The sequence below is a fragment of the Rana temporaria genome, chromosome 1, assembly GCF_905171775.1.
Source record: "Rana temporaria chromosome 1, aRanTem1.1, whole genome shotgun sequence".
Classification (NCBI taxonomy): Eukaryota; Metazoa; Chordata; class Amphibia; order Anura; family Ranidae; genus Rana; species Rana temporaria.
The window spans coordinates 529429189-529454065 of record NC_053489.1 but is presented as its reverse complement, the minus strand read 5'-3'; the positions used below and the strand labels follow the sequence as shown (position 1 = coordinate 529454065).

Below are 24877 nucleotides of genomic sequence, written 5' to 3'. Positions count from 1 at the left end.
TAAAAAAACTTCTGTGTGCAGTAGCCCTCCTCAGCCCCCCTGATACTTATCTGAGCCCCATCTCGATCCAGTGATGTTGCACTAGAGTCTCGGCTGTTCTGGCTGAGACAGCAGCGAGGCGCCACTGGCTCCCGCTGCTGTCAATCAAAATCAGTGAGCCAATGAAGAGAGAGAGGGATGGGGCCGAGCCACAGCTCCGTGTCTGAATGGAGTCAGGTGCCCCCATAGCAAGCTGCTTGCTGTGGGGGCACTCGACAGGAGGCAGGGGCCAGGAAAGCTGACGAGGGAGGATCTGGGCTGCTCTGTGCAAAACCACATACGTTTTTAAATTGAAAAGATTTAAGTATCACTTTAAGAAAGCACAGGTGCAGAGATCAGAGACCTGCTTTTTTTTTTGTATTCACAGGCACAATAAAGAATAAAAAAAAAATGAAAATTTGACATCACAGAAAACATTGGGCACCCGTTGGTACATCACCACCAGATTGATACTCACAGGACTGACTGAAAAAGAGACTGTTTTATACTTCATTTATTATTCACAGCAGAATAGGAAATTACATTTTATAAGAATGTGCACAACATCCAAACACAAATAAAAGTTAATAAGTGCCCCGGCATAAAAAGTAAATGAAAGCTAATATTGCATACCACCAATTCTGGTAACTATAACCTGACATGGCATGCCACAAGTAAAATGACACGTTGGATTCTATGAAATACCATACATAAACTGCATGTGAGAGTTACCAAAAAGTTCAAATTCACATTAAAGCGGGAGTTCACCCTGAAAAACAATTTTTAACATTAGATTCATGCTCGTTTTGTCAAGGGGAATCGGGTGTTTTTTTTTAAATCGAAGCCGTACTTACCGTTTTAGAGATAGATCTTCTCCGCCGCTTCCGGGTATTGTCTTTGGGACTGGGCGTTCCTATTTGATAGACAGGCTTCCGACAGGCTTCCGACGGTCGCATACATCGCGTCACGAGTAGCCGAAAGAAGCCGAACGTTGGTGCGGCTCTATACGGCGCCTGCGCACCGACCTTTTGCTACTTTCGGAAAATCGTGATGCGCTGTATGCGACCGTCGGAAGCATGAATCTAATGCATGAATCTAATGTTAAAAATTGAGTTTTTGGGTGAACCTCCACTTTAAACCAAACACTTTCTATATAGTATATTTAAAAAGCATGTAAATTAACCTGAAGCAGCAACATGTATATTGTCTGTTCAAATGAAACTGGAGTAAAACAAATTATAGAAATATTATTATAATTGGAATCATGGGAAAAAAAATTGATATTGAAACCCTTGCCCAGCCCTTTGTCTCACTACCATAAGGATGTTTATGGCTGGTCCACCTCCTTCCAAACAACCTTTCTATCTTTTTGTGACCATTCCCCAAAGGTCATATTCCAGTAATATGCACTAGATGGGTCTGGAAATAAAAATAATAATAGCCATCATTGCCATTACTCCCTAAGGCCCCATACACACGATAGAATTTATCCGCGAATACGGTCCAGCGGACCGTTTCCGCGGATAAATCCTCTCGAGGATTTCGGCGGATTTTCATGCGATGGAGTGTACACACCATCGCATTGAAATCCGCGCCGAAATCCTCTGGCGATGACGTGACGCGCCGTCGCCGCGATTATGACGCGGCGACGCTGTCATATAAGGAATTCCATGCATGCGTCGAATCATTACGACGCATGCGGGGGATCCCTTCGGACGGATGGATCCGGTGAGTCTATACAGACCAGCGGATCCATCCGTTGGGATGGACTCCAGCAGATGGATATGTTCTGCGTGTCAGCGAATATTCGATCTGCTGGAATCCATCCCAGGGGAGATATATCCGCGGAAACAGATCCGCTGGCGTGTACACACCATAGGATCTATCCGCTGAAACCCATTTGCTGGGATTTATCTGCGGATGGATTCTATGGTGTGTACGGGGCCTTAGGCTAAATGAGACATACACATGTCCTGGAGACTTTCCATCTATATAATCCTGGCCTATATGTAATCTACATCCACAGAGAATTTGAGCTACCATTTCAATTATCATTAAAGTAGCCCTGTCACAAACATGAAAATGATATGCAGGTCCCCCTGTCAGACAGCATAGCTTTATATGCAGCACAACCTTGTCAACAACACAAATCTACACTCACCGGCCACTTTATTGGGTGCACTTGTTCAATTGCTTGGTAACACAAATTGCTAATCACACAATCACTTGTTAGCAACTCAATGCATTTAGGCATCTAGACGTGGTGAAGACGACTTACTGAAGTTAAAACCGAGCATCAGAATGAGGAAGAAAGGGGATTTAAGTGACTTTGAACGTGGCATGGTTGTTGGTGCCAGATGGGCTGGTCTCAGTATTTAAAAAAAATGTTGATCTACTGGGATTTCCATGCACAATTGTCTCTAGGGTTTACAGAGAATGGTCCGAAAAAGAGAAAATATCCAGCGAGTGGCAGCTGTGTGGACAAAAAGTCTTGTTGATGTCTGAAGGAGAATGGGAAGACTGGTTTGAGATGATAGAAAGGCAACAGTAACTCAAATACAGTAACTCAAATAACCACTCGTTACAACCAAAGTATGCAGAATTCCATCTCTGAATGCACAACACATCAAACCTTGAAGCAGATGGGCTACAGCAGCAGAACACCTCAACAGGTGCCACTCCTATCAGCTAAAAGGAAACTGAGGCTACAAATGGCACAGGCTCACCAAAATTGGACAATAGAAGATTGAAAATACATTGCCTGGTTGGATGAGTCTTGATTTCAGCTGCGACATTCAGATGGTAGGGTCAGAACTTGAAAGCATGGATCCATCCTGCCTTGTATCAACAGTTCAGGCTGATGGTGTGGGGTATATTTTCTTGCCACACTTTGGGCCCCTTAGTATCACTTGAGCATAGTTTAAACGCCATGGAGTAGGCTGCTGACCATGTCCCTCCCTTTATGACTACAGTGTACCTATCTTCTGATGGCTACTTCCAGCAGGATAATGCACCATGTCACAAACTCAAATCATCTCAGCACTGGTATCTTGAACAGGACAATGAGTTTGCTGTACTTCAATGGCCTCCACAGTCACCAGATCTCAATACCATAGAGCACTTTTGGGGTGTTGTGGAACGGAAGATTTGCATCATGAATGTGCAGCCGACAAATCTGCAGCAACTGCGTGAATCTCTGAGGAATGTTTCCAACACCTTGTTAAATCTATACACAGTGATAAGGCGTCACCCTATCCTCATCCAATCAGCATATTAACTGTCAACATGAGCAGTGCAGCAGAGCCTGATTGGTTCTCAGTGCTAGCCCTCTCTGACCTAGGTGATGAGTGGTGATATATATGGGATTACAAGAGACTGATATCAATACAATTTAAGGCACGAATTGCAATGAAAAATGAATGTTTTAATGAAGAGAAAACTGAACTAAACATATTCAGCTTTGAGAATATGGAACAATGTAACTTACTATAACTGAGTAAATAGACATTTTAAAGTCATCCTCTTAGTCAATGGAAGTTTAACTCCCACATGTGGAAATCAATCTTAAAATCCTTGCTGATGACTCGGTAGACTGTTTAAAAAATAATCTGGATGCCACTCTAAAAGCACAAACTATTAAAGTGTATGTAATGGATGGGGGAATCGGCCTAGTTTTTTTTTTTGTTCAGCACGCTGGCTGAACTCAAAAAGCTGAGCCATGCATGGCCAGCTTTAGACTTTATGTTGTAGGGCTCTCAGAGAGTAGTTGAGCAGTTTTACAAAGAAAAACTGGGCAGGGCACATGCACCACTCACAAAAATGGTGTGCGTTTGTAGGTCACAACAGGAATTAGGAGCTGAGTGTGTTTATGGCAAATCAACAGTTATTTTTCTGTCCTTGAAAGGTCTTTAAAAGGATAAAGCATAGGGAAATGTGCATTTTTATTTTGCCTTGAAAAACACTTTACCAGATATCGATATACCATATTTATCGGCGTATAACGCGCACTTTTTTCCCCTTAAAATCAGGGGAAAATCGTGGGTGCGCGATATACGCCGATCTCCGCTGTCTCTGAGCGCCGCAGCCTAGAGCTGCGCACTCGGCTAGGCTCAGCCACGCTCCACCCGCAGCCAAGTGAGAGGAGCCAAAAGAAGCCGAGAGGAGCCGAACACACAGGAAATCCGGCTCCTCTCTGCGCCAAATCCAAAAACAAACACTGCTGCAACCCCCCGGGCAAGGTGTTGATGGACTCACAAACAGACGCGCTGAACGGAGACGGACACCTGGATGGAGGCCGCAGACGGACACCTCCAAAGCCGCAGACGGACACCCACAAGGCTGGACGGACCCTGTGCAAGGAAGCCGCAGATGGACACCCACAAGGCTGGACGGACCCCGCCCAAGGCCGCAGACAGACGCCGGACAAGGCTGCCGATGGACGCAGGGCAAAAATGTAAGTTTTCTTTTTTTCCCTTAAACTACCTTTCTAAGCTTGGGGTGCGCGTTATACGCCGGCACGCGGTATACCCCGATAAATACGGTACATAAGAAATGCCATTGTAGAATGTTTATCCTGGGAGTTATCTTACTGCCTTTGAGGATCAGGAAGGATTTTTTTTTGGAGGGAGCAAGTTGGACCACACATTATGAGGGTTTATTGGCTTCTGGATCAAATGCAGGTTTGAGATTCTGTGAATGCATGTGTATTTTTAAAATTTGTACTGTACCTATGCATAACTTCAGGCTCAGTCATCGGCTATAGACAATAATTGTTGTTTTGCAAGGAATGTAAATAAAAACTTTACCCATTCCAGTGCCAGCGGGTGCAATCTCTCTTGCAAAGATTTCCAGTGCTTTTTTCTGCTTGTGGTGAACACCGAGCCAAATGACAGCTTCTCGAGCAACCTAAAACAAATATATAGGCATCACAAATATAGCTTTCTTTTGGTGGTATTTAATAACGGCTGGATTTAAAAAAATGTGCTAAATAAACAACAAAAAAATTGAAAATTGATGTGAAAAAAATATATATATTTCTGTTTTAAAATTTTGTAAATAACCTTTCTTTATAATCTTAGGTTAAACGGTATTCTGCTACATTTCTTTGCTGAAAATAACCCAAATCAGTGTATATTACTTATTATTATTTACAAAAGTGAACTTATCTTTTAAAGCAAACTCGCCACAAACAGGGATAATTCAAATTGAGTATAGGCAGAAATTACCTACATTTAGTTCCCATGCCAAAATGATCAACCAAACAGAAATTATGAGAAACTGTTATTTTTTTTTTCCAAATGTTCGGTCATTTATTATTCATTTACATTTCCGGTGGAGGCTCTTTACCACGTGATCAGCCGTATCCAATCACGTAATGTAAACACGAAGAGCCGCTGATCGGCTTTTCCTCTGTCGCATCTGCCAGATGCGAGTAGAGGAGAGCCGATCGGCTACTCTCCTGACAGGAGGGTCTGTGCTGATAGTTTATCAGCGCAGCCCCCCTTCGAATCCCCGTCCAGGACCACCAGCATGCCGCCCAAGAACACCAGGGATGGGCATCCACACTGGACCACCAGGTATGCACCCTAGACCACCAGGGAATGCCAATCTGTGCCAAGGAAGCTGCCAATCAATGTCCAGGCAGCTGCCAACCAGTGCCCACCCAAAATCCCCGCCAGTGCCACCAGGAATAAGCATCAGTGCCACATATCAGTGCCGCATGTCAGTGCCCATCAGTGCCATGTATCAATGCCCATCAGTACCGCTTATCAATGCCCAGTAGTACTACCTATCAGTGCCACCCATAAGTACCCATCATTGCAGCCTTTCAGTGCCCAGTGTCGCCTATCAGTGCCCACCAGTGCCACCCATGAGTGCCCATCAGTGTCACCTATCAATGCCCATCAGTGCTGCCTATCAGTGCCGCCTACCAGTGCCTCATATCAGTGCCCATCTTCAGTGCCCATCAGTGCCACCTCATTGGCTCTGCCTCATTGGTGCCGCCTTATCAGTGCCCGTCAGTGGCGCCTTATCAGCGCCCATCAGTGAAGGAGAAAACGTACTTATTTACAAAATTTTATAACAGAAAAAAAATAAAAACTTTTATTTTTTTCAACATTTTTGGTCTTTTTTTATTTGTATAGCAAAAAAAAAAAAAACCCCAGAGGTGATCAAATACCACCAAAAGAAAGCTATATTTGTGGGAAAAAAATGATAAAAATTCTGGGTACAGTGTTACATGACCGTGCAATTGTCATTTAAACAGCGACAGTGCAGAAAGTTGAAAATTGGCTTGGGCAGGAAGGGGCGTAAGTGCCTGGTATGGAAGTGGTTAAAGCTGTTGTAACCGTTAAAAAAAAAAAAAAAAGACCCTGTTCCTTTAAAGCATGATAACCAGCATACTAACATATTATGACAGACTTACATGTCATAATGAGCCCCCCAGCGCTTCAGTGTCACCATTCTTTGACTGGTCTTCCTTCCTTCCAGGTTCCGTCATTTCAGCTGCTTGATTGGCTGGACTGCAATGAAGTCACTCCTGGCCTTGTGCATGGGAGTCACATCATTGTGGCACAGATCAGTGCTGTTAATGTACACTGAGCTGCTCATGTGCAGCTCAGTGTACATAATTGATGACAGGTAGAGTCATTAAAAACCCTACCTGTCAGCATATTAAAAAAAAGTGGGTTTACAACCAATTTTAGGGCTCATTTAAAACCAGAAGTATGCAGAGACTGCCCTTAACACTTACATCTTTTCCTCTAGCATGTGGTCCATATGAATCTTCCGCACCAATAATCTGCAGATGTACTGCACTGTAATCCTCCAAGCCAAGATGAGTGAACATATCTCGAGTTCTAGAAAAAAAAGTAACACAAAAGAAGTCACATGGCAACAATTCATATCACCCAATCGTAAATAGGTCTATTGAACATGCAAAATCTCCATTCAAAAACTCTCCATAATCAGATTTTAAAACCCACTTCTGAAAAGATCATACATTTGGTCTAATACCTGGAGCAATCACACTAAAATCTGACCAGAAGCTAGATGAATTGCTGTAGTGTAGTCTAAAATGGAATACAACTGAAATTGATCTCTAGGGAACTTACCTTTTTAGAATGCTTTCAGCTGTCCGTCTTCCTTTTTCTGCAGCTCGTGGTCCTCCTACAGCACATACGGCTGTGGCTCTGAAGCCATCCAGATATGTGGCACACACCTAATTACAGACATTTCAGTTACACATATTAAACATGCTCTACCATCATATACTTTTAAAACAATGCTCCTGTACATGGTATAATTTGCCAAATGCTACTTTGCCAAACCTATTCAGGTTAAAGCAACTGAAACAAACATGTCTGATGATTTTTGTAAGTGACACTATATTCATTTGTTTCCTGTCCTTGTTAGGCCTGGTACACACGATAGGATTGATCCGCGGATACGGTCCGCCGGACCGTATCCGCGGATAAATCCTCTGGCGGATTTGGATCCGTTGGCATGTACTCACCATCGGATCCAAATCTGCGCGGAATTCAACCGCGGTGACGTGTCGCGCCGTCGCCGCGATGATGACGCGGCGACGTGCGCGACGCTGTCATATAAGGAAATCCACGCATGCGTCGAATCATTACGACGCATGCAAGGGACGGGTTCGGACGGATCGATCCGGTGAGTCTGTACAGACCACCGGATCGATCCGCTGGAGCCGATTCCAGCGGATAGATTTGTTAGCATGCTAACAAATTTTTATCTGCTGGAAATCGGAAATATCCGCGGATAAATATCCGCTGGAACGTACACACCAGGGGATCTATCCGCTGAAACCGATCCGCTGAGATTTTTCAGCGGATGGATCCTCTCGTGTGTACGGGGCCTTAGACTCTTGAACGTTCATTATGTAGCCATACAAAAAATGGTGTAGGGATAACTTGAAGTTTGATGTTGGTAATCTGGCACTTCCTCCATGAACCTGCATACAGTTTCTAGTTTCTTCTAAAATAACCAACAGTTCCAAAATCCTGGATACTCTGGGCCAGATTCACAGAACAGATACGACGGCGTATCTCCTGATACACCGTCGTATCTGCTGTCGTATCTATGCGGCTGATTCATAGAATCATTTCCGCATAGATACCCCTAAGATCCGACAGGTGTAATTGACTTACACCGTCGGATCTTAGGATGCAATACTTCGGCCGCCGCTGGGGGGAGTTTGCGTCGTATTCCAGCGTCGGGTATGCAAATTAGCAGTTACGGCGATCCACAAAGGTTTTTCCCGTCGTTACGTCGGCGCAAGTCTTAGTTTCCCGTCGCAAAGTTAGGGCTGCTATTAACATGGTGTAAAATTACTCCACCATGTTAAAGTATGCCTGTCGTTCCCGCGTCGCTTTTGAATTTATTTTTTCCGGCGTAAGTACGTTACGCACGTCGCGATTCACAAACACGCCGCGGTAATTTTCGCACAAAGCACGTCGGGAAAATAGCGAACGGAGCATGCGCAGTACTTCCGGCGCGGGAGCGCGCCTAATTTAAATGGTATCCGCCCCATTTGAATTGGGCGGGCTTGCGCCGGACGTGTTTACGATACACCGCCGCAAGTTTACAGGTAAGTGCTTTGTGGATCGGGCACTTAGACTGAAAACTTGCGGCGGTATAACGTAAACGGCTTACGTTACACGGCCGCAATTCTATGTGAATCTGGCCCTCTGTTCTGAAAAAATATGATTTGTGTGCGCCACTGAGGGATACAGGAAGTCATAATGTCCAGTTATTCTGCCGACCTACAAGAGGATTGGACAAAAAAAATTTGGTAGGCCTGCCAAGATAGTCCCTCCTATTCCCAGCATGTCTTATAGCAAGCAGTACCAGAGCATCGTCACAAACACAGAGGGTTGTGACCGGTGTCCCATAATAAACTACAAAAATAGAACTGTACGATTTTTACTGTTTGGACATTTTACTGAGGAGTGGGCAAAAGCAAACAATCACAAACTTCTGACCTGGCAGGAAGGGGCAAGACCAAGTGGTAAGTTAACATGGAAACCAAGCTTGATGTTAGAGCTGCACAATTAAGTGTTAAACAATTGTGATCTCGATTTAAACAATCTCTATGCAGAATTTCCAGGTCAATTTTTGTAACAAGTGTAGAGAGTTCTCTGCTCACTCAGCTGTGAAAAGAAAAAAAACGGGCAGCCTGCCATGATTTTCACAACATTGTGTGCGCTAGTAGATAACTATAAACATTGTGGGCCGGATTCAGATAGGAGATACGACGGCGTATCTCCAGATACGCCGTCGTATCTCTGAGTGCGGGCCGTCGTATCTATGCGCCTGATTCAGAGAATCAGTTACGCATAGATATCTCTAAGATCCGACCGGCGTAAGTGTCTTACACCGTTGTATTTTAGGCTGCATATTTACGCTGGCCGCTAGGTGGCGCGAGGAATATGCTAATTAGGTATTTACGCCGATTCAGAAACGTATGTCCCGCCGGCGCATTTTTTTACGTCGTTTACGTTAGGCTTTTTCGGCGTATAGTTACCCCTGCTATATGAGGCGTAGCTGATGTTAAGTATTGACGTCGTTCCCGTGCCGAGTTTTGAAAATTTTACGTCGTTTGCGTAAGTCGTTCGCGAATAGGGCTGGACGTCATTTACATTCACGTCGAATCCAATACGTCCTTGCGGCGTACTTTGGAGCAATGCACACTGGGATATTTCACGGACGGCGCATGCGCCGTTCACAAAAAACGTCAAATACGCGGGGTCATCTTAAATTTAGATGAAACACGCCCACAACATCCCCATTTGAATTAGATGGGCTTACGCCGCCACACATACGTTACGCCACCGTAACTAAGGGCGCAAGTTCTTTCTGCATACGGAACTTGCGCCCAAAGTTACAGCGGCGTAACGTATCTGAGATACGTTACGCCGGCAGATAGATAGATGAATCTATCTGAATCCGGCCCAGTAGCTTTTTCTTCTTAGATCAAAGGAATGAACTTCGGTGTGTAGATGAAGGCAGTTTAACCAAAAAAGTAAACCTTTTTCTGACAGTTGTTTCTTACAAAGTTAAAATCTGTATTATTTTGCTAGAAAATTACTTGGAACCACCAAACATTATAGGCCAGATTCACGTATATGGGCGTATTTTTGTGCAGGCGTAGCGTATCCTATTTACGCTACGCCTCCGCAAGTTAGACAGGCAAGTGCTGTATTCACAAAGCACTTGCTCCGTAAGTTGCTGCAGCGTAGCGTAAATTGGCCGGTGTAAGCCCGCGTAATTCAAATGTGGAAGAGGTGTGCGTGTTTTATTAAAATGAGCCGTGACCCCATGCAAATGAAGTGCCGATCGTACGGCGCATGCGCGCGCATGCTCAGTATCACATCGAATTTACTCCATAAGATTCGCCAGGCCCAATGCCTGTGACGTGAACGTAACCTACGCACAGCCCCATTCACGTACGACTTACGTAAACAACGTAAAAATGCCGACGTCCATACTTTGCATTGGCTGCGCCTCATATAGCAGGGGTAACTTTACGCCGGACGTAAGCCTAATGTAAACGGCGTAGCGGGCGCAAGTACGTTCGTGAATCGGCGTATCTACCTAATTTACATTTGCAATGCGTAAATCTATGGAAGCGCCCCTAGCGGCCAGCGTAAATATGCACCCTAGAAACGACGGCGTACTAAGACTTACGTTGGTCGGCTGAAGACATATTTCAGGCGTATCTTGTTCCCAGAATACCGCGCAGAGATACGACGGCGCAACTCTTAAATTATGCGGCGTATCAATAGATACGCCAGCGTAACTCGTTCGTGAATCTGGCCCTATATATATATTTTTAGCAGAGACCCTAGGGAATAAAATGGTGATTGTTGCAATATTTTATGTCACACTGGATTGGCGCAGAAACCTTTCAAATGCAATTTTTGGGGAAAAAATTCACTTCAATTAATTAAAAAAAAACTAAACAGTAAAGTTAGACCAATTTTTTGTATAATGTAAAAGATGATGTTACGCCGTGAGAATTGTGAGAGATTATGATCTTTATTCTAAGCCCAAAAAAATAGTGATTCTCATTTTAGCCAGAATCACGCAGCTCTACTTGATGTCAGAGGACCCAAGATGCCAGAATACTCACATCTAGTCAGGAATAACACAATATAAAAGAGAGCCCTGTATCATAGACCATAACATGGAAACTGATTTCCTGATACGCCAAAAGGGTGGAATGAAAAATAAATTTTCCAACAGGTAAGGACACAAGGTTTGAGCATGGTCAATAAGGAGAAAAACCCGTTCCCCAAGAACTGAGAACATTGGGCCAGATCCACAAAAGGGATACGACGGCGTATCTACTGATACGCCGTCGTATCCCTGTTTCTATCTTTGGAACTGATCCTCAGAATCAGTTTCCAAAAGATAGGGAGAAGATCCGACATGTGTAAGGGACTTACACTGTCGGATCTTAGGATGCAGTACCTCGGGCCGCCGCTGGGGGCATTTCTCGTCGAAATGCCGCTTCGGGTATGCAAATTAGCACTTACGGAGATCCACAAAGCTTTTACGCTTCGTTTTTTCTCCGTAAGTATTAGTTTGCAATCGCAATATTAGGGCTGCTTTTACAAGGCCTAAACTGTTTAGGCCTTGTAAAAGTGGACCCTTCTACCCCGCGTCGCCGTCTTTTTTTTTCAAATTTTTTTTTTCCCGCCGCAACTCGTATTTTTTTTTTACGCCCGTCGCGATTCTCAAAACCCGGCGCAACGTAAAACCGCGCAAAGCACGTCGGGAAAATTACGTCGTGAGCATGCGCAGTACGGCCGGCGCGGGAGCGCGCCTAATTTAACTGGGACTCGCCCCATTTGAATAGGAACGCCTTGCGCCGGCCGGATTTAAGTTACACAGCAGAAAATTTCTAGGTAAGTGCTTTGTGGATCGGGCACTTAGGTAGAAATTTTCCGGCAGTGTAACTTAAATAGAAAAAGTTACGTTGCGCCAGGTTTTTGTGGATCTGGTACAAGGTCTCTAACCTCAATTCCCCATAAGGGCCAAGTGAGAAAGAGTTGTGCATGCCAAGAACTGCCAGGGCAGGCATCTATCTCACCAAGGTAAGGAGTATCCAGGAAGACCCCTGAAGATGACCTGGTCAGCAGGAATTCCAAGGAGAGAAACAGTGGTCCACGAGGCCTCTTAGAGAACCAAGGTTCAATATCAAGAAGCCAGCATGACCAGTCGGCTAAGGAATATGGGAGTTTCCTCTATAAGGATTAGACAGAGTATAAAAGGTAGAGCTCCCCTTCAAAATGTGCAAGGGGGATATGCTATAGATCAGAAAAAACAGAGGATCAAGCTTAACTCCTACATATATGTAAGACGATCACATGTCCCTAAAGTAATCCCTGAGAAAATCCTGCCTGAAAAAAACTGCCCATCCTGGAGCTTCATGAAGTCACAGGACTGATTTGTGCGATTTATTTTATCATGTGCTCATAATATTTTAGATTGATCATTATGTATTAAGCATTGTATTTGATTTTGATCACGTGATATTTCATGAATTTGGAATTGTTTCTTTTTTTATTTTATCTGTAACAGTGGCACTATATTTGGTATTTAATGGCATGGAATTCACATTTATTTCAATTATTTACACGGAAGGTAATCATTTGTGTGGTGCTGCAATAACCTTTATATATAAGGTTTCATTCTTGTCAGGATCCATACTACCTCTCTTGTGAAGAGAACTCCTGTTCTAGAACATTAGAAGGTAGCCAAAGAGACAAGTATTCTCTGACAGGATCTCCCTGTACAGTCCTCACCAACCTTAGAACTGTATGACTTGTTAATCAGGCCAACGTCTACATGATCCCCAGTGGCAGACAATCTGGTCTGGCCGTAAATCTTATTCGCAACAGAAGAGGGAATGTCTGAGGTAGTCCGAATTGAAACTAGAGAAAAGGGGTTCTCTACAAGAGGATGACCCATGAATACACAGTTCTCTTGCAAAAGTAGAGAGGTGAATAACTCCCTGGTCAAAGGAAAGTGGCATGGGGTAAACCTGTTGTAGACACATAAGCTGAGGAACCCTACTGGTCAGAGCTGTCTGAAGATGATGAAAATTGCTAGCGACTATTTCTGAAACAAGATCCAGTTGAATCTTGGAGGCATCTGAACCTTCTAGATAACAATGTCCACTGGGGGGGGGGGGGGGGGGGTCCACATTGACTGTTTTCTTTATCATAGGTTGTGTGAGTCCTCCACAATGGGGATTCTGTGTGAAGGCAGTATGGAAAACACTGGAGTCTACACCCGAAAAAACACTTGTGGTGCAGGGCGGGACTGGGGAGTCACAGCACTGGTAGGAAGTCATCAACAATTCCTCATCCAGGCTGATTGGCGTTGCTCTGGGGAGGGAATGAGACGGTAAACTGATAGATACCAGTCACAATTGAAGGCCATACATGTCCCAAAGGGAATGAACAATTGATCTCAATAGGACAGCAGTGGTACAAAAAATAGAGGACAAGGAGCTGAATAGAGTGCTGAAAATGAGAGATCAGCCTATGAAAAATCCACACACTTGGAAAATGGGGGGTGCAACTTCATTCTGAAGGTTCTTCTGACCAGCCTTACCTAGGAAGAAGACTTGGTCACTTCTTAGGCCCCGTACACACGATCAAACATGTATGCTGGAACTGGTCCGCGGGCCAGTTTCAGCATACATGTTCGGTCGTGTGTAGGCGCGAGCGGGCCGAATTCCAGCAAACATTTGCCCGCCGGGCCTTTTCCCAGCAGACAAATATTCCTGGACGTGTTTTAAAACCGTCCGCTGGAATCCCGCCGCTTGGACATGTACGGTCGTCAGTACAGACCTACCGTACATGTCCGAGCGCCCGCCGTCCCTCGCATGCGTCGAATGACTTTGACGCATGCGTGGAAGCCTTTAAATGGCAGGCCCGCCCACGTCGCCGCGTCATCGCCGCGGCGACGACGCGGACACGCCCCGCGTAATGTTTACGCGCGGACTTCTGTACGATGGTTAGTACAACCATCGTACAGAAGCCCTCTGGCAGGCATGTACGGTGAAAACGGTCCGACGGACCGGTTTCACCGTACATGTTTGCTTGTGAGTACCCGGCCTTAGTCTTCTTATACTGAGGCAGGTGGGTGCTCTGTCCTGCGTTAATATTCAGTATGATAATTTCAAGGGTAGGTCCAAAGAGATATCGCTCCTTGAAGATTAGACAAATCAGGCCCTCCCTGGACACAGTGTCTGCAACCCAGCTTTGCACATCCGTATCGAAAACAGACCAAAAATAGAGCCAAGTCGAGATAGACACCGAAGCAGAAGTGTAAGGCCTTCAACCTCTGTTTCATACATGGTATAAGAAAATAATCCACTGCAACAATGGAAAGATCTCTTTTAAGGGATTTAGACCATTCAGCCTAGTTCGGAAACTTATAGTCACTGTCACAATAGGGCTGGGTCTTCCTGTGTAAACTGAGAAGTAATAATATAAGTATTTAAAAATTCTGGCTGTTGGTCAGTAAAATCCTTGAATGTGAGAACTGGTCTTTTGGTTTCCCCGGTGGGTCACTGACAGATCCACAGCGGGTATAGACTACTGTTAAATAAACTTATTTCCAAACAGGAACAAATCCAATAAATTCTTAGCGAGCCACTGGGGTGCTTCCTATTCCCATTCAGGAATACCTCTAAGAGTGGGCATAGTGGGAAGGGCTTTGCAGCTGTGGGAACTCTGACCCAAGATTGTAGAGAGCAGGCTGATCCTCCAGATGCAGAGTAGTGTATACCGCATCAATAAGAGCCACCATGGTCTCATGTAAATCTAATGTAAATGACAGAAGACTGGTTCATCAAAAATAATCTCATTGGGTACCAAGAGGACCCCAATCCAGTCAGAAATGGTCATTGCAACCAAAGGCATCTAAGGTGTGGGAAGGTCAGTAATAGACTCTGAAGTAGGGATGAGCCGAACACCCCCCCGTTCGGTTCGCAGCAGAACCTGCGAACGGACCGAACGTTCGTGCGAACATTTAGAACCCCATTGACGTCAATGGGACTCGAACGTTCGAAGTCAAAAGAGCTCAAAGCCTAATATGCAAGTTAGTGTCGGAAAACGGGTTTGAGAACCTGGGTCTTGCCCCAGGGAACATGTATCAATGGAAAAAAAAGTTTTAAAAACTGTTGTTTTTCTGGAGCAGTGATTTTAATCATGCTTAAAGTGAAAAAAAATATGAAAAATTTAAATATCGTACCTGCTGGGTGTCTATAGTATGCCTGTGAGGTGGCACGTGTTTAGAACTGTCCCTGCACTAAATGAGATTACTATAAGAAAAAGGTCATTTAAAACTGCTTGCGACTTTAATGTAATGTCTGGTCCCTGCAATATGGATGAAAATCATTGAGAAAAATAGCATGGGTTTCCCCCCACTTCCCCCGGGTCATTACAAGCCTCTTTGGCCCTATATACTTTGAACAGCATTATACAGGCGGTGCAAACAAGACAGGCACTGTAGGTTTGTTGTTAAGTAGAATCTGTTTGTAATTTTGAACTGGTACTTTTTTAAAGTGTAGCTCCAGCTATAAAATCTATTTTTAAGCTTTTCTGAAAACAGAGAAGGGTTATCAGCCCTGTAAACATTTGTTTTGCTGTCTGTGTGCATCTGTTCAGAAGATTGCAATTCACTTTCTGTCCCAATGACAAATGATGTTTTGAAAATGTGGGTTTTGTAGTGAAACAAGGATTGGTGATAAAGCATCAGTGGACAGGAGACACCTCTTACAGAAGAGAATTTCCCTTCCTAGGGGTAGATTTCCTCTCACTTCCTGTTGTCTCCTTCCGTTTGCAAGTAGGAGTCGTTTGTAAGTTGGATGTTTGAAAGTAGGGGCCTGCCGTATATACTCTGCAGAAATTTGGGCCCTAGGTGTTGGTGTTGCCACAACACTGTAAGCCCTCACAGTTAGTCTTGGTGGGCGCTGGAATGCCCTGCTGTGTGAACTATTATATCAAGAATTGTAATTACATGCCATTGTTGAAAAGGGGTAGAAAAATTGGGCCTTTGGTGCTGGTGCCACAACTCTGTAAGCCCTCACAGTTACTCTTGGTGGGCACAGGAATGGGCCCTGCTGTGAAAAATTAGATCAAGAATTGTATTTACATGCCCCTGTTGAACAGGGGCTGAAAAATTGGACCTTTGTTGGTGGTGGTGCTGGTGCCACAACATTGCAACCCCTCACAGATACTCTAGTTGGAGCGTAGGAATGAGCCTGCTGCAAAGTATTGCATCATGAATTGTAATTACATGCCCCTGTTAAACAGGGGCCGAAAAATTGGGCCTTAGCCACTGGTGGCGGTGCCCAGAACCAAAAATGTTCTTACAAGCTATCAGCATGATCATTGAGGAGGAAAAGGATAGTCACTCAGCATAACAGGATAGTCACTCAGCATCAGCATAGGCAGTCTTGAAGGGATCTGACATTTCAAAAAAAATGACTGTGCTTGGTAGCTGATGGTGATCCAAGCCTGATTCATTTTTATGAAGGTCAGTCGATCGACCGAGTCGGTGGAGAGGCGCACCCTGTGATCAGTTACAAAGCCTCCAGCAGCACTGAATGTGCGTTCTGAAAGAACGCTGGATGACGGACAAGCCAGTAGCTCAATTGCGTACTGTGCAAGCTCTGACCAGTGATCCATCCTCAAGACCCAGTAAGCCAGAGGATTTTCGGTGGGAAAGGTGTCCAAGTCTGATCTTGCCCTTAGATATTCCCGCACCATTTAAAACAGACGCTGGCAATGGTTGCTGGAACCGGTCATACCTTGGGGCTGTGGACTAAAAAATTGTCTGAACGCATCGGTCAGATGGCCACCTTCTCCACCGCTCTTTCTGTGACTGACCGAAGCCTCAGCAACACGTCGTCCAGGACCTGGATTTTGTAACCCCCCAGTCTCTGGGAACACGTTGCACAGACCTTTCTGCAAGGCCTCCCGAAGATGTTTCATCTTCTGCTCCCTCTGCGCCGGCAAGATAAGGTCCGCAACCTTATTCTTGTAACGTGGATCAAGTAGAGTTGCCAGCCAGTAATGATCCCTCTCCTTGATAGCACGAATACGAGGATCCTTCCGCAGGCTTTGCAGGATCAGGGAGGTCATACAACGTAGGTTTGCTGAGGCATTCGGTGCGGAGTCCTCTGGGTCACTAAGGATGACAGGATCCGCAGCCACCTCATCCCAGCCACGTACAAGTCCATGGGTTCCTTGGGACTATAATTGATCCCTTGAAGACTGCTGCTGATGCTGAGTGCTAGGCTCCACCTCCATGCTGACACAATCCTCCTCCTCCTCTTCCTGTGTGATAGGCGGGCAAGCAGGAACACTGTCTGGATAAAGGGGGCCTTGAGAGGTAAAGAAGTCCTCCTCTTCCTCCCTCTGTTCTGCCTGAAGGGCCCTGTCCATTATTCCACGCAGCGTGTGCTCCAAAATGTGAATAAGAGGGACAGCCTCACTGATGCATGCACTGTCACTGCTCACCCTCCTCGTGGCCTCCTCAAATGGTGACAGGACAGTGCATGCATCCCTGATCATGGCCCACTGGCGTGGGGAAAAAAACGAGCTCCCCTGACCCAGTTCTGCTGCTATATTGGCACAGATACTCATTTATGGCCCTCTGCTGCGTGTGCAGCCGCTGCAGCATGGCCAACGTAGAGTTCCACCTGGTGGGCATGTCACAGATTAGGCGGTTTTTGGGCAGGTTGTATTCCCTTTGGAGGTCTGCCAGCCGAGCACTGGCATTATATGACTGTCGGAAATGCACACAGACTTTCCTGGCCTGCTTCAGGACATCCTGTAAGCCCGGGTACCTGCCCAAGAACCACTGCACCACCAAATTAAGGACATGAGCAAAACAGGGCTCATGGGTCAGTTGTCCCTGTCGCAGGGCGGAGAGGAGGTTGGTGCCATTGTCGCAAACCACCATTCCTGGCTTAAGCTGGCGTGGCGTCAACCACCTCTGAGCCTGCCCCTGCAGAGCTGACAGAATCTCTGGCCCAGTGTGGCTTCTGTCCCCCAAGCACACCAGCTCAAGCACCGCATGGCATCTCTTTGCCTGCGTACCTGCGTAGCCCCTTGAACCCCTACGGAGCACGGCTGGTTCCGAAGACACATCAGCAAGGGAAGAGGCCACAGAGGAAGAAGAATAGGAGGGGGTGGAGGAGAGATGTGTGTCACAACCAGTAGTAGCATTTTGGAGGCGTGGTGGCGGAACAACCTCCAACACTACTATACCTTGTCCTGCGTCCTTCCCAGCTGCCAGCAGAGTCACCCAATGCGCGGTAAAAGATAGGTAACGTCCCTGTCCATGCCTGCTGGACCATGAGTCAGCGGTGATATGCAACTTACCACTGACCGCCCTGTCCAGCGAGGCATGGACATCGCCTTTCACATGGCGGTAGAGAGCCGGAATCGCCTTCCGTGAGAAAAATTGGCGTTTGGGAACTGGCCACTGAGGTACAGCACATTCCACGAACTCACGGAAGGAGGCAGAATCTACCAACAGAAAAGGCAGCAGTTGAAGTGCTAGCAATTTAGCTAAGCTAGCATTCAACCGCTGGGCATGTGGATGGCTGGGAGAGAACTTCTTTCGGCGCTGCAGCAGCTGGGGCAGGGAAACTTGCCTGGTACAATCTGCCATTGGTGTACCGATAGTAGATTGCCCGCATTTACTAGGCTGTGACACACCTAATTCTACACCTTCAGTCCTATCAGTGTAGGCTTCAGAGAGGACTGAGGGTATAGTGGGGTTGGAGATCCCAGCTGATGAGGGGCAAAGGGAGGTCCGCTTTGTTCTTTGGTGTGGGTCTTTGAGGTATGCTTGCCAACAAACTGCATGGCAGGTCGACATATGTCTGGTCAAGCATGTGATGCCCAAGCGGGTGATGTTTTGGCCACGCAAAATACTTTTGCAACATATGTTGCAAATAGCAGCGGTGCGATCTGATGCACTCGTCTCAAAAAAGGCCCACACTTTTGGAATAACGCTGAGACACAGCATCGCCCTGCACATGCGTAGCTCTGCGTTGTGATGCAGTCGGTGTGATGCCCTTAAGCTGGCCCCTGGAGGGCATCCTGCCTCTTTAGAGATGTGTATGTGCCTCCTCCTCCTCTCTCGTATCAGGCACCCACGTAGAGTCAGTGACCTCATCATCCCCTCCCTCCTCATCACTGTAGAAAACCTGGCAGTATGCTGCAGCTGGGGGAACATGACTGCCAGATTGCTGTCCTTCTTGGGCACCCCCTCTCTCTGGGCTCACGTTACTGCCCTGCTCTAGCTGTGTACCATCATCGGAGCCTTCAAAACGCTGCGCATCCTCATGCAGCATGTACCAAACAATATGGTCAAACAGTTCGGGGGACTCCTCAGGAGGACATGGTGGGGCTAGAGAAGGAGTTGAGCAGAGAGAAGAGGACGATTTGGCAGCTGCTTTGCCAGACAAAGTACCCTGAGCCTGGGTGAGAGAGGATGAGGAGGAGGAGGACGGCTTAATCATCCACTCTACCAAGTCTTCAGAATGTTGCGGCTCAACACGGCCGGCTGCCGAAAACAAGGACAAGCGTGTAAAACAGCCACGTGCCAGCCAGCACTGTTGCCTCTAGACACAGAGCCTGCTTGCCCTCGTGACTCTCTGCCCCTCCTTGTTGTCCTTCCAGACATACTAATGGCCTGCAGAGAACAAAGGCAGTACACACACCTCGTAGCTTTAGGTGCAAACTGCAGAGGACACGGGCAGTACACACCCAAGTAGCTTTAGGTGCAAACTGCAGAGGACAAAGGCAGTACACACCAAGTAGCTTTAGGTGCAAACTACAGAGGACACGGGCAGTACACACCAAGTAGCTTTAGGTGCAAACTTCAGAGGACAAAGGCAGTACACACCATGTAGCTTTATGGTGCAAACTACAAAGGACACGGGCAGAACACACCAAGTAGCTTTAGGTGCAAACTGCAGAGGACAAAGGCAGTACACACCAAGTAGCTTTAGGTGCAAACTACAAAGGACACGGGCAGTACACACTACATAGCTTTAGATGCAAACTGCAGAGGACACGGGCAGTACACACCAAGTAGCTTTAGGTGCAAACTGCAGAGGACACGGGCAGTACATACCAAGTAGCTTTAGGTGCAAACTACAGAGGACACGGGGCAGTACACACCAAGTAGCTTTAGGTGCAAACTGCAGAGGACACAGGCAGTACACACTACATAGCTTTAGATGCAAACTGCAGAAGACACGGGCAGTACACACCAAGTAGCTTTAGGTGCAAACTGCAGAGGACACGGGCAGTACACACCAAGTAGCTTTAGGTGCAAACTACAGAGGACATGGGCAGTACACACCAAGTAGCTTTAGGTGAAAACTGCAGAGGAGACGGGCAGTACACACCAAGTAGCTTTAGGTGCAAACTACAGAGGACACGGGCAGTACACACCAAGTAGCTTTAAGTGCAAACTGCAGAGGACAAAGGCAGTACACACACTACGTAGCTTTAGGTGCAAACTGCAGAGGACACGGGCAGTACACACCAAGTAGCTTTAGGTGCAAACTACAGAGGATACGGGCAGTACACACTACGTAGCTTTAGGTGCAAACTGCAGAGGAGACGGGCAGTACACACCAAGTAGCTTTAGGTGCAAACTACAGAGGACACGGGCAGTACACACCAAGTAGCTTTAAGTGCAAACTGCAGAGGACAAAGGCAGTACACACACTACGTAGCTTTAGGTGCAAACTGCAGAGGACACGGGCAGTACACACCAAGTAGCTTTAGGTGCAAACTACAGAGGATACGGGCAGTACACACTACGTAGCTTTAGGTGCAAACTGCAGAGGACAAAGGCAGTACACACCACGTATCTTTATGGTGCACACTGCAGAGGACAAAGGCAGTACACACCACGTCGCTTTATGGTGCACACTGCAGAGGACACAGGCAATACACCACGTGAGAATACTGCAGCTAGCACAATCACCTGCCTGCCAGTAAATTAGGAAGAGCTGATCTAGCTAAACTATACAGTGTAAATATATGTACAACACCTGGGATGCATATATATCCTTGACACACTAACTTTAACTGACTAGCCTGCCTGCTTTATCTACGTAGAACAAAATTACACTCTCTCTCTCTCTCACAATCTCTCTCTAACCACCACCGCAACACACTACACAAGGCCGACCTGCAAGCAGCCTTTTATAGTGTGGGGCATGTACTAAACCCCCCTGAGCCATAATTGGCCAAAGCCACCCTGGCTTTAGCCAATTATGGCTCTCCGTTTTTTGCGCGCTGTGATTGGCCAAGCATGCGGGTCATAGTGCATGCTTGACCAATCATCAGCCAGCAATGCACTGCGATGCCGCAGTGAATTATGGCCGGTGATGCGCCACTCGAATTTGGCGCGAACGGCCCGTAACGTTCGTAATTCGACGAACGGTCGAACATAGGATGTTCGAGTCGAGCATGGGTTCGACTCAAACACAAAGCTCATCCCTACTCTGAAGGTAAAGATGGAGGAAAGTGCATGGAGCCTTTGCAGTCAATGGAAAGAGAATATTGATTGAACAAACAAGGGTGAAGAATTGAAGGAAAAATGCTAGAAAATTAGTTAAGACTTTGTACAGCAGATAAATCCATCCTTCTAGGACACTAGTAAAAAACAAAGGCATGCTGGGAATAGGAAGAGGCATCCTGGGCTGGCCTACTTTTTTTTGTTAGCCTGTATTCAAAGTATTTGTAGGCAGTAGTATACCAGTGTATGACTTCATGTTTCCCCCATGGGATGATAAAGAACTACTCATTTCATCTAGCATGTTGAATCTTTGCCTGCTTGCTCCTGCAACTTACTTTGTCCATCACTATAATGGGCATCCTAACTGACCAATAGGAGCAGGAGGCCAGTCAATGCACTAAACTCCTTGTTAAAGAGGTTAATTTATTTTGGGGTTCCAAAGGTACTGTAGTAGAAATCAAAAATATGTTCAAGCAGCTGGATTTTCTCTCTTTCATACAAATCGTTAATGCTTTTTTTTTTTGCCAGAAAGGCTCAGTTATCTGAAGTCTCTGTTCTTCAATAAGTATGCAGATAAGCATCATCAGTAATTCTTCCTGACCTTTTTGATCCCTACAAGCAGTACAGCCTTTTTTCTACTACTTACATATCCTGGAATAAAAGGGACCAATCATAGAAATGATTATCCAGTAGACAGTACCTTGTATGATGAAGATGGTGGAACTCCTCTTGCTCCATTTACAGTGACAGCCTCCTCATCTAGGGGAATAAATATTATGTCAGTCAGATAAAGAAAACAAAACCTTTAAATATGTTGACAGCATTCAGATAGCAATGATAAATACTGCAGTAGATATGCCCTATGCATAGACAAGAACATATTTTTAAATGTAATCTTAGCTTTTTCATATGGTACATCTGGTGTTCTAAGTTGAACAGCTCTATAATACGTATAACCTGTCAATATATTATCATTTTTTTCTAGTTCCTGTTACTCGTTTTAAAAGATTTAAATATATTCTATATTAGTTACACTCAATTCTATCATACTAATGTAAAAGAAAAAGACACTGGTTGATTTTCTAAAACTAGAGAGTGCAAAATCTGGAGCAACTTCCAGTTTTTGGCAAAGCTTTATTAAACAAGCTGAAAGGATAAGTTTATGTTTTGACAAGAAATAATAAATTCAATTTTTTTCCCCAGGTAAAACAAAATTTGCATTTATAATTTTTTTTGTTTTGGGAGCCTGTAAAGCTTTGCACCAGCGATCGATCAGCTGATCACTGATGCCATACAGGTCTGTCAGTGTATCAGCTTGCTCATACCATCCTCAAACCATCCTCAAACCAAGATACAACGGCTTTTGGCTTCGATCCGACAGGCGTGCGGCTTCGTACGCCTTCGGATCGTAGGTGTAATACTTCGGCGCCCGCTGGGTGGAGTTTGCGTTGTTTTCCGCGTCGGGTATGCTAATTAGCTTTTTACGGCGATTCACGAAGGTACGCGCGGCCGTCGCATTCTCTTACATCGTCGATAGACGGCTTTTCCCGGCGTATAGTTAAAGCTGCTATTTTGTGGTCTAAAGTTAGACTTGCCATGTTAAAGTATGGCCGTTGTTCCCGCGTCGAAATGAATTTTTTTTTTTTTTGCGTAAGTCGTCTGTGAATAGGAAAGGACGTAACTCACGTCGACGTTCAAAAAATGACGTCGCTGCGACGTCATTTCGCGCAAAGCACGGCGGGAAATTTCAAAACGGAGCATGCGCAGTACGTTCGCCGCGGGAACGCGCCCAATTTAAATGATCCACTCCCCATTTGAATTAGGCGGGCTTGCGCCGGAGGGATTTACGCTACGCCGCTGCAACTTTACAGGCAAGTGCTTTGTAAATCAAGCACTTGCCCGTAAAACTTGCGGCGGTGTAACGTAAATGCGATACGTTACACCGCCGCTATTCTACCTGAATCTGGCCCCAGGTTTTTACAGATAGACACATTTGAATGCAGCAGACATGATCTGAAGGACAAAATGTTACTCAATTGTGATTGTATCCTGGACCTGGAGGATCACGGTAGCGGTGAGCTGAATCAGAAGCTGGCAATAGGGCTTGATCACATTTAAGTGGCTTGGTCACATTTAAATGGTCTAGCACACTGGTGCACTGCATGCTAATGGCAAAGGAAGACCAAATTATTTTCTTCAAAGTTGCATTTAAATTTGTGAGGTTACATGTGATGCACTTTAACAGCGTGTTTTCAAGCTTGTGAGCTAGATTAATAAAATAATACCACATATAGGCCTGATGATTTCTGGTAATCTACCTTTTTCTGAGACTAATTTGACAAACTCTGAACTTGTGAAAAAAAGCAAAATAGGTTTGGTTACCAGAGGCGCAAAAAGAGACAGGGAGCCTGGCAACTAAAATAAAATTATCTGGAGGCTACATAGGTTGCAATTGATATCCACCACTTGAAAATACTAACTATCTGTAACTTTAGGGCCTCATTGTACACTGCTGCTAGTAAACGGACGTTTTTGAGCAGTTGGGCGTTTTTTTTCAGCTGCCCCTGAACTCTCCTGTTATCTTATCAGTAATTGTACACAGAGTAGTTTATAGTTGTTTCTAGGCAGTTGAGTTTAGAATTATTTTTCGGAAAGCAAAAAAATACATTCAGGACGGATTTTCAGAGGCATTTGAAATGGCAAATGCCTGTGACAGCTTTAAACGTGTTTAGCCGTGTTTCCTTTACATGCATTTTTAATGGAGATACATTTTTGAGTAGTTGAAAAAAAAAACGCTTTTAAAGGCAAATGCGAGGCTAAATGCAGCATGTAAACGCAGCAAAACGAATGTTTTTAATTGTTGGTTACTATCTGTGAAGTTAAATCGTTCAGGAGAGGTTTTAAAACGTCTCTTGTACATTAAGCCTAATACTCAGTCACTAACCCACAACAAGAATACAGAACAGATATTCGGAGCTGACTAATACTTTTTAATCTACATTCTTATTTCAGCTCAGTAACTACCAAAAGTTACAGACCCCACGTGACAGCAAGGAAACTAGCATTTTCTATATGTAAAAGTCAGCAATGCAAGTCAGTATGGTGTTTTAAAAAAGTGTTTATATGTATTTATAGCAGACAATTATGCTTGGTGGGGTGCTGGAACATAGGGTTATATTACCATCCCTAGAAGAAAACCAAAGAGTTGAGCTGCATCACATGGCTAAAATATAATATACACTATATACTGTACTTGTTC

The 24877-nt window shown here is 45.3% G+C and overlaps 1 protein-coding gene across 3 annotated transcripts in view; it reads right to left on the bottom strand.

The window, feature by feature from the left end:
- Nucleotides 1-24877, bottom strand: part of LOC120920129 — a 127199-nt gene that overhangs the window by 33585 nt on the left and 68737 nt on the right. For all 3 annotated transcript variants that reach the window (XM_040332046.1, XM_040332052.1, XM_040332058.1), the window contains exons 11-14: nucleotides 22319-22377; nucleotides 7131-7237; nucleotides 6770-6875; nucleotides 4824-4923 (exon numbers count right to left, since the gene is read on the bottom strand). In XM_040332046.1, coding sequence (XP_040187980.1) covers nucleotides 4824-4923; nucleotides 6770-6875; nucleotides 7131-7237; nucleotides 22319-22377 — 372 coding nt within the window. The remainder of the gene's footprint in view (nucleotides 1-4823; nucleotides 4924-6769; nucleotides 6876-7130; nucleotides 7238-22318; nucleotides 22378-24877) is intronic.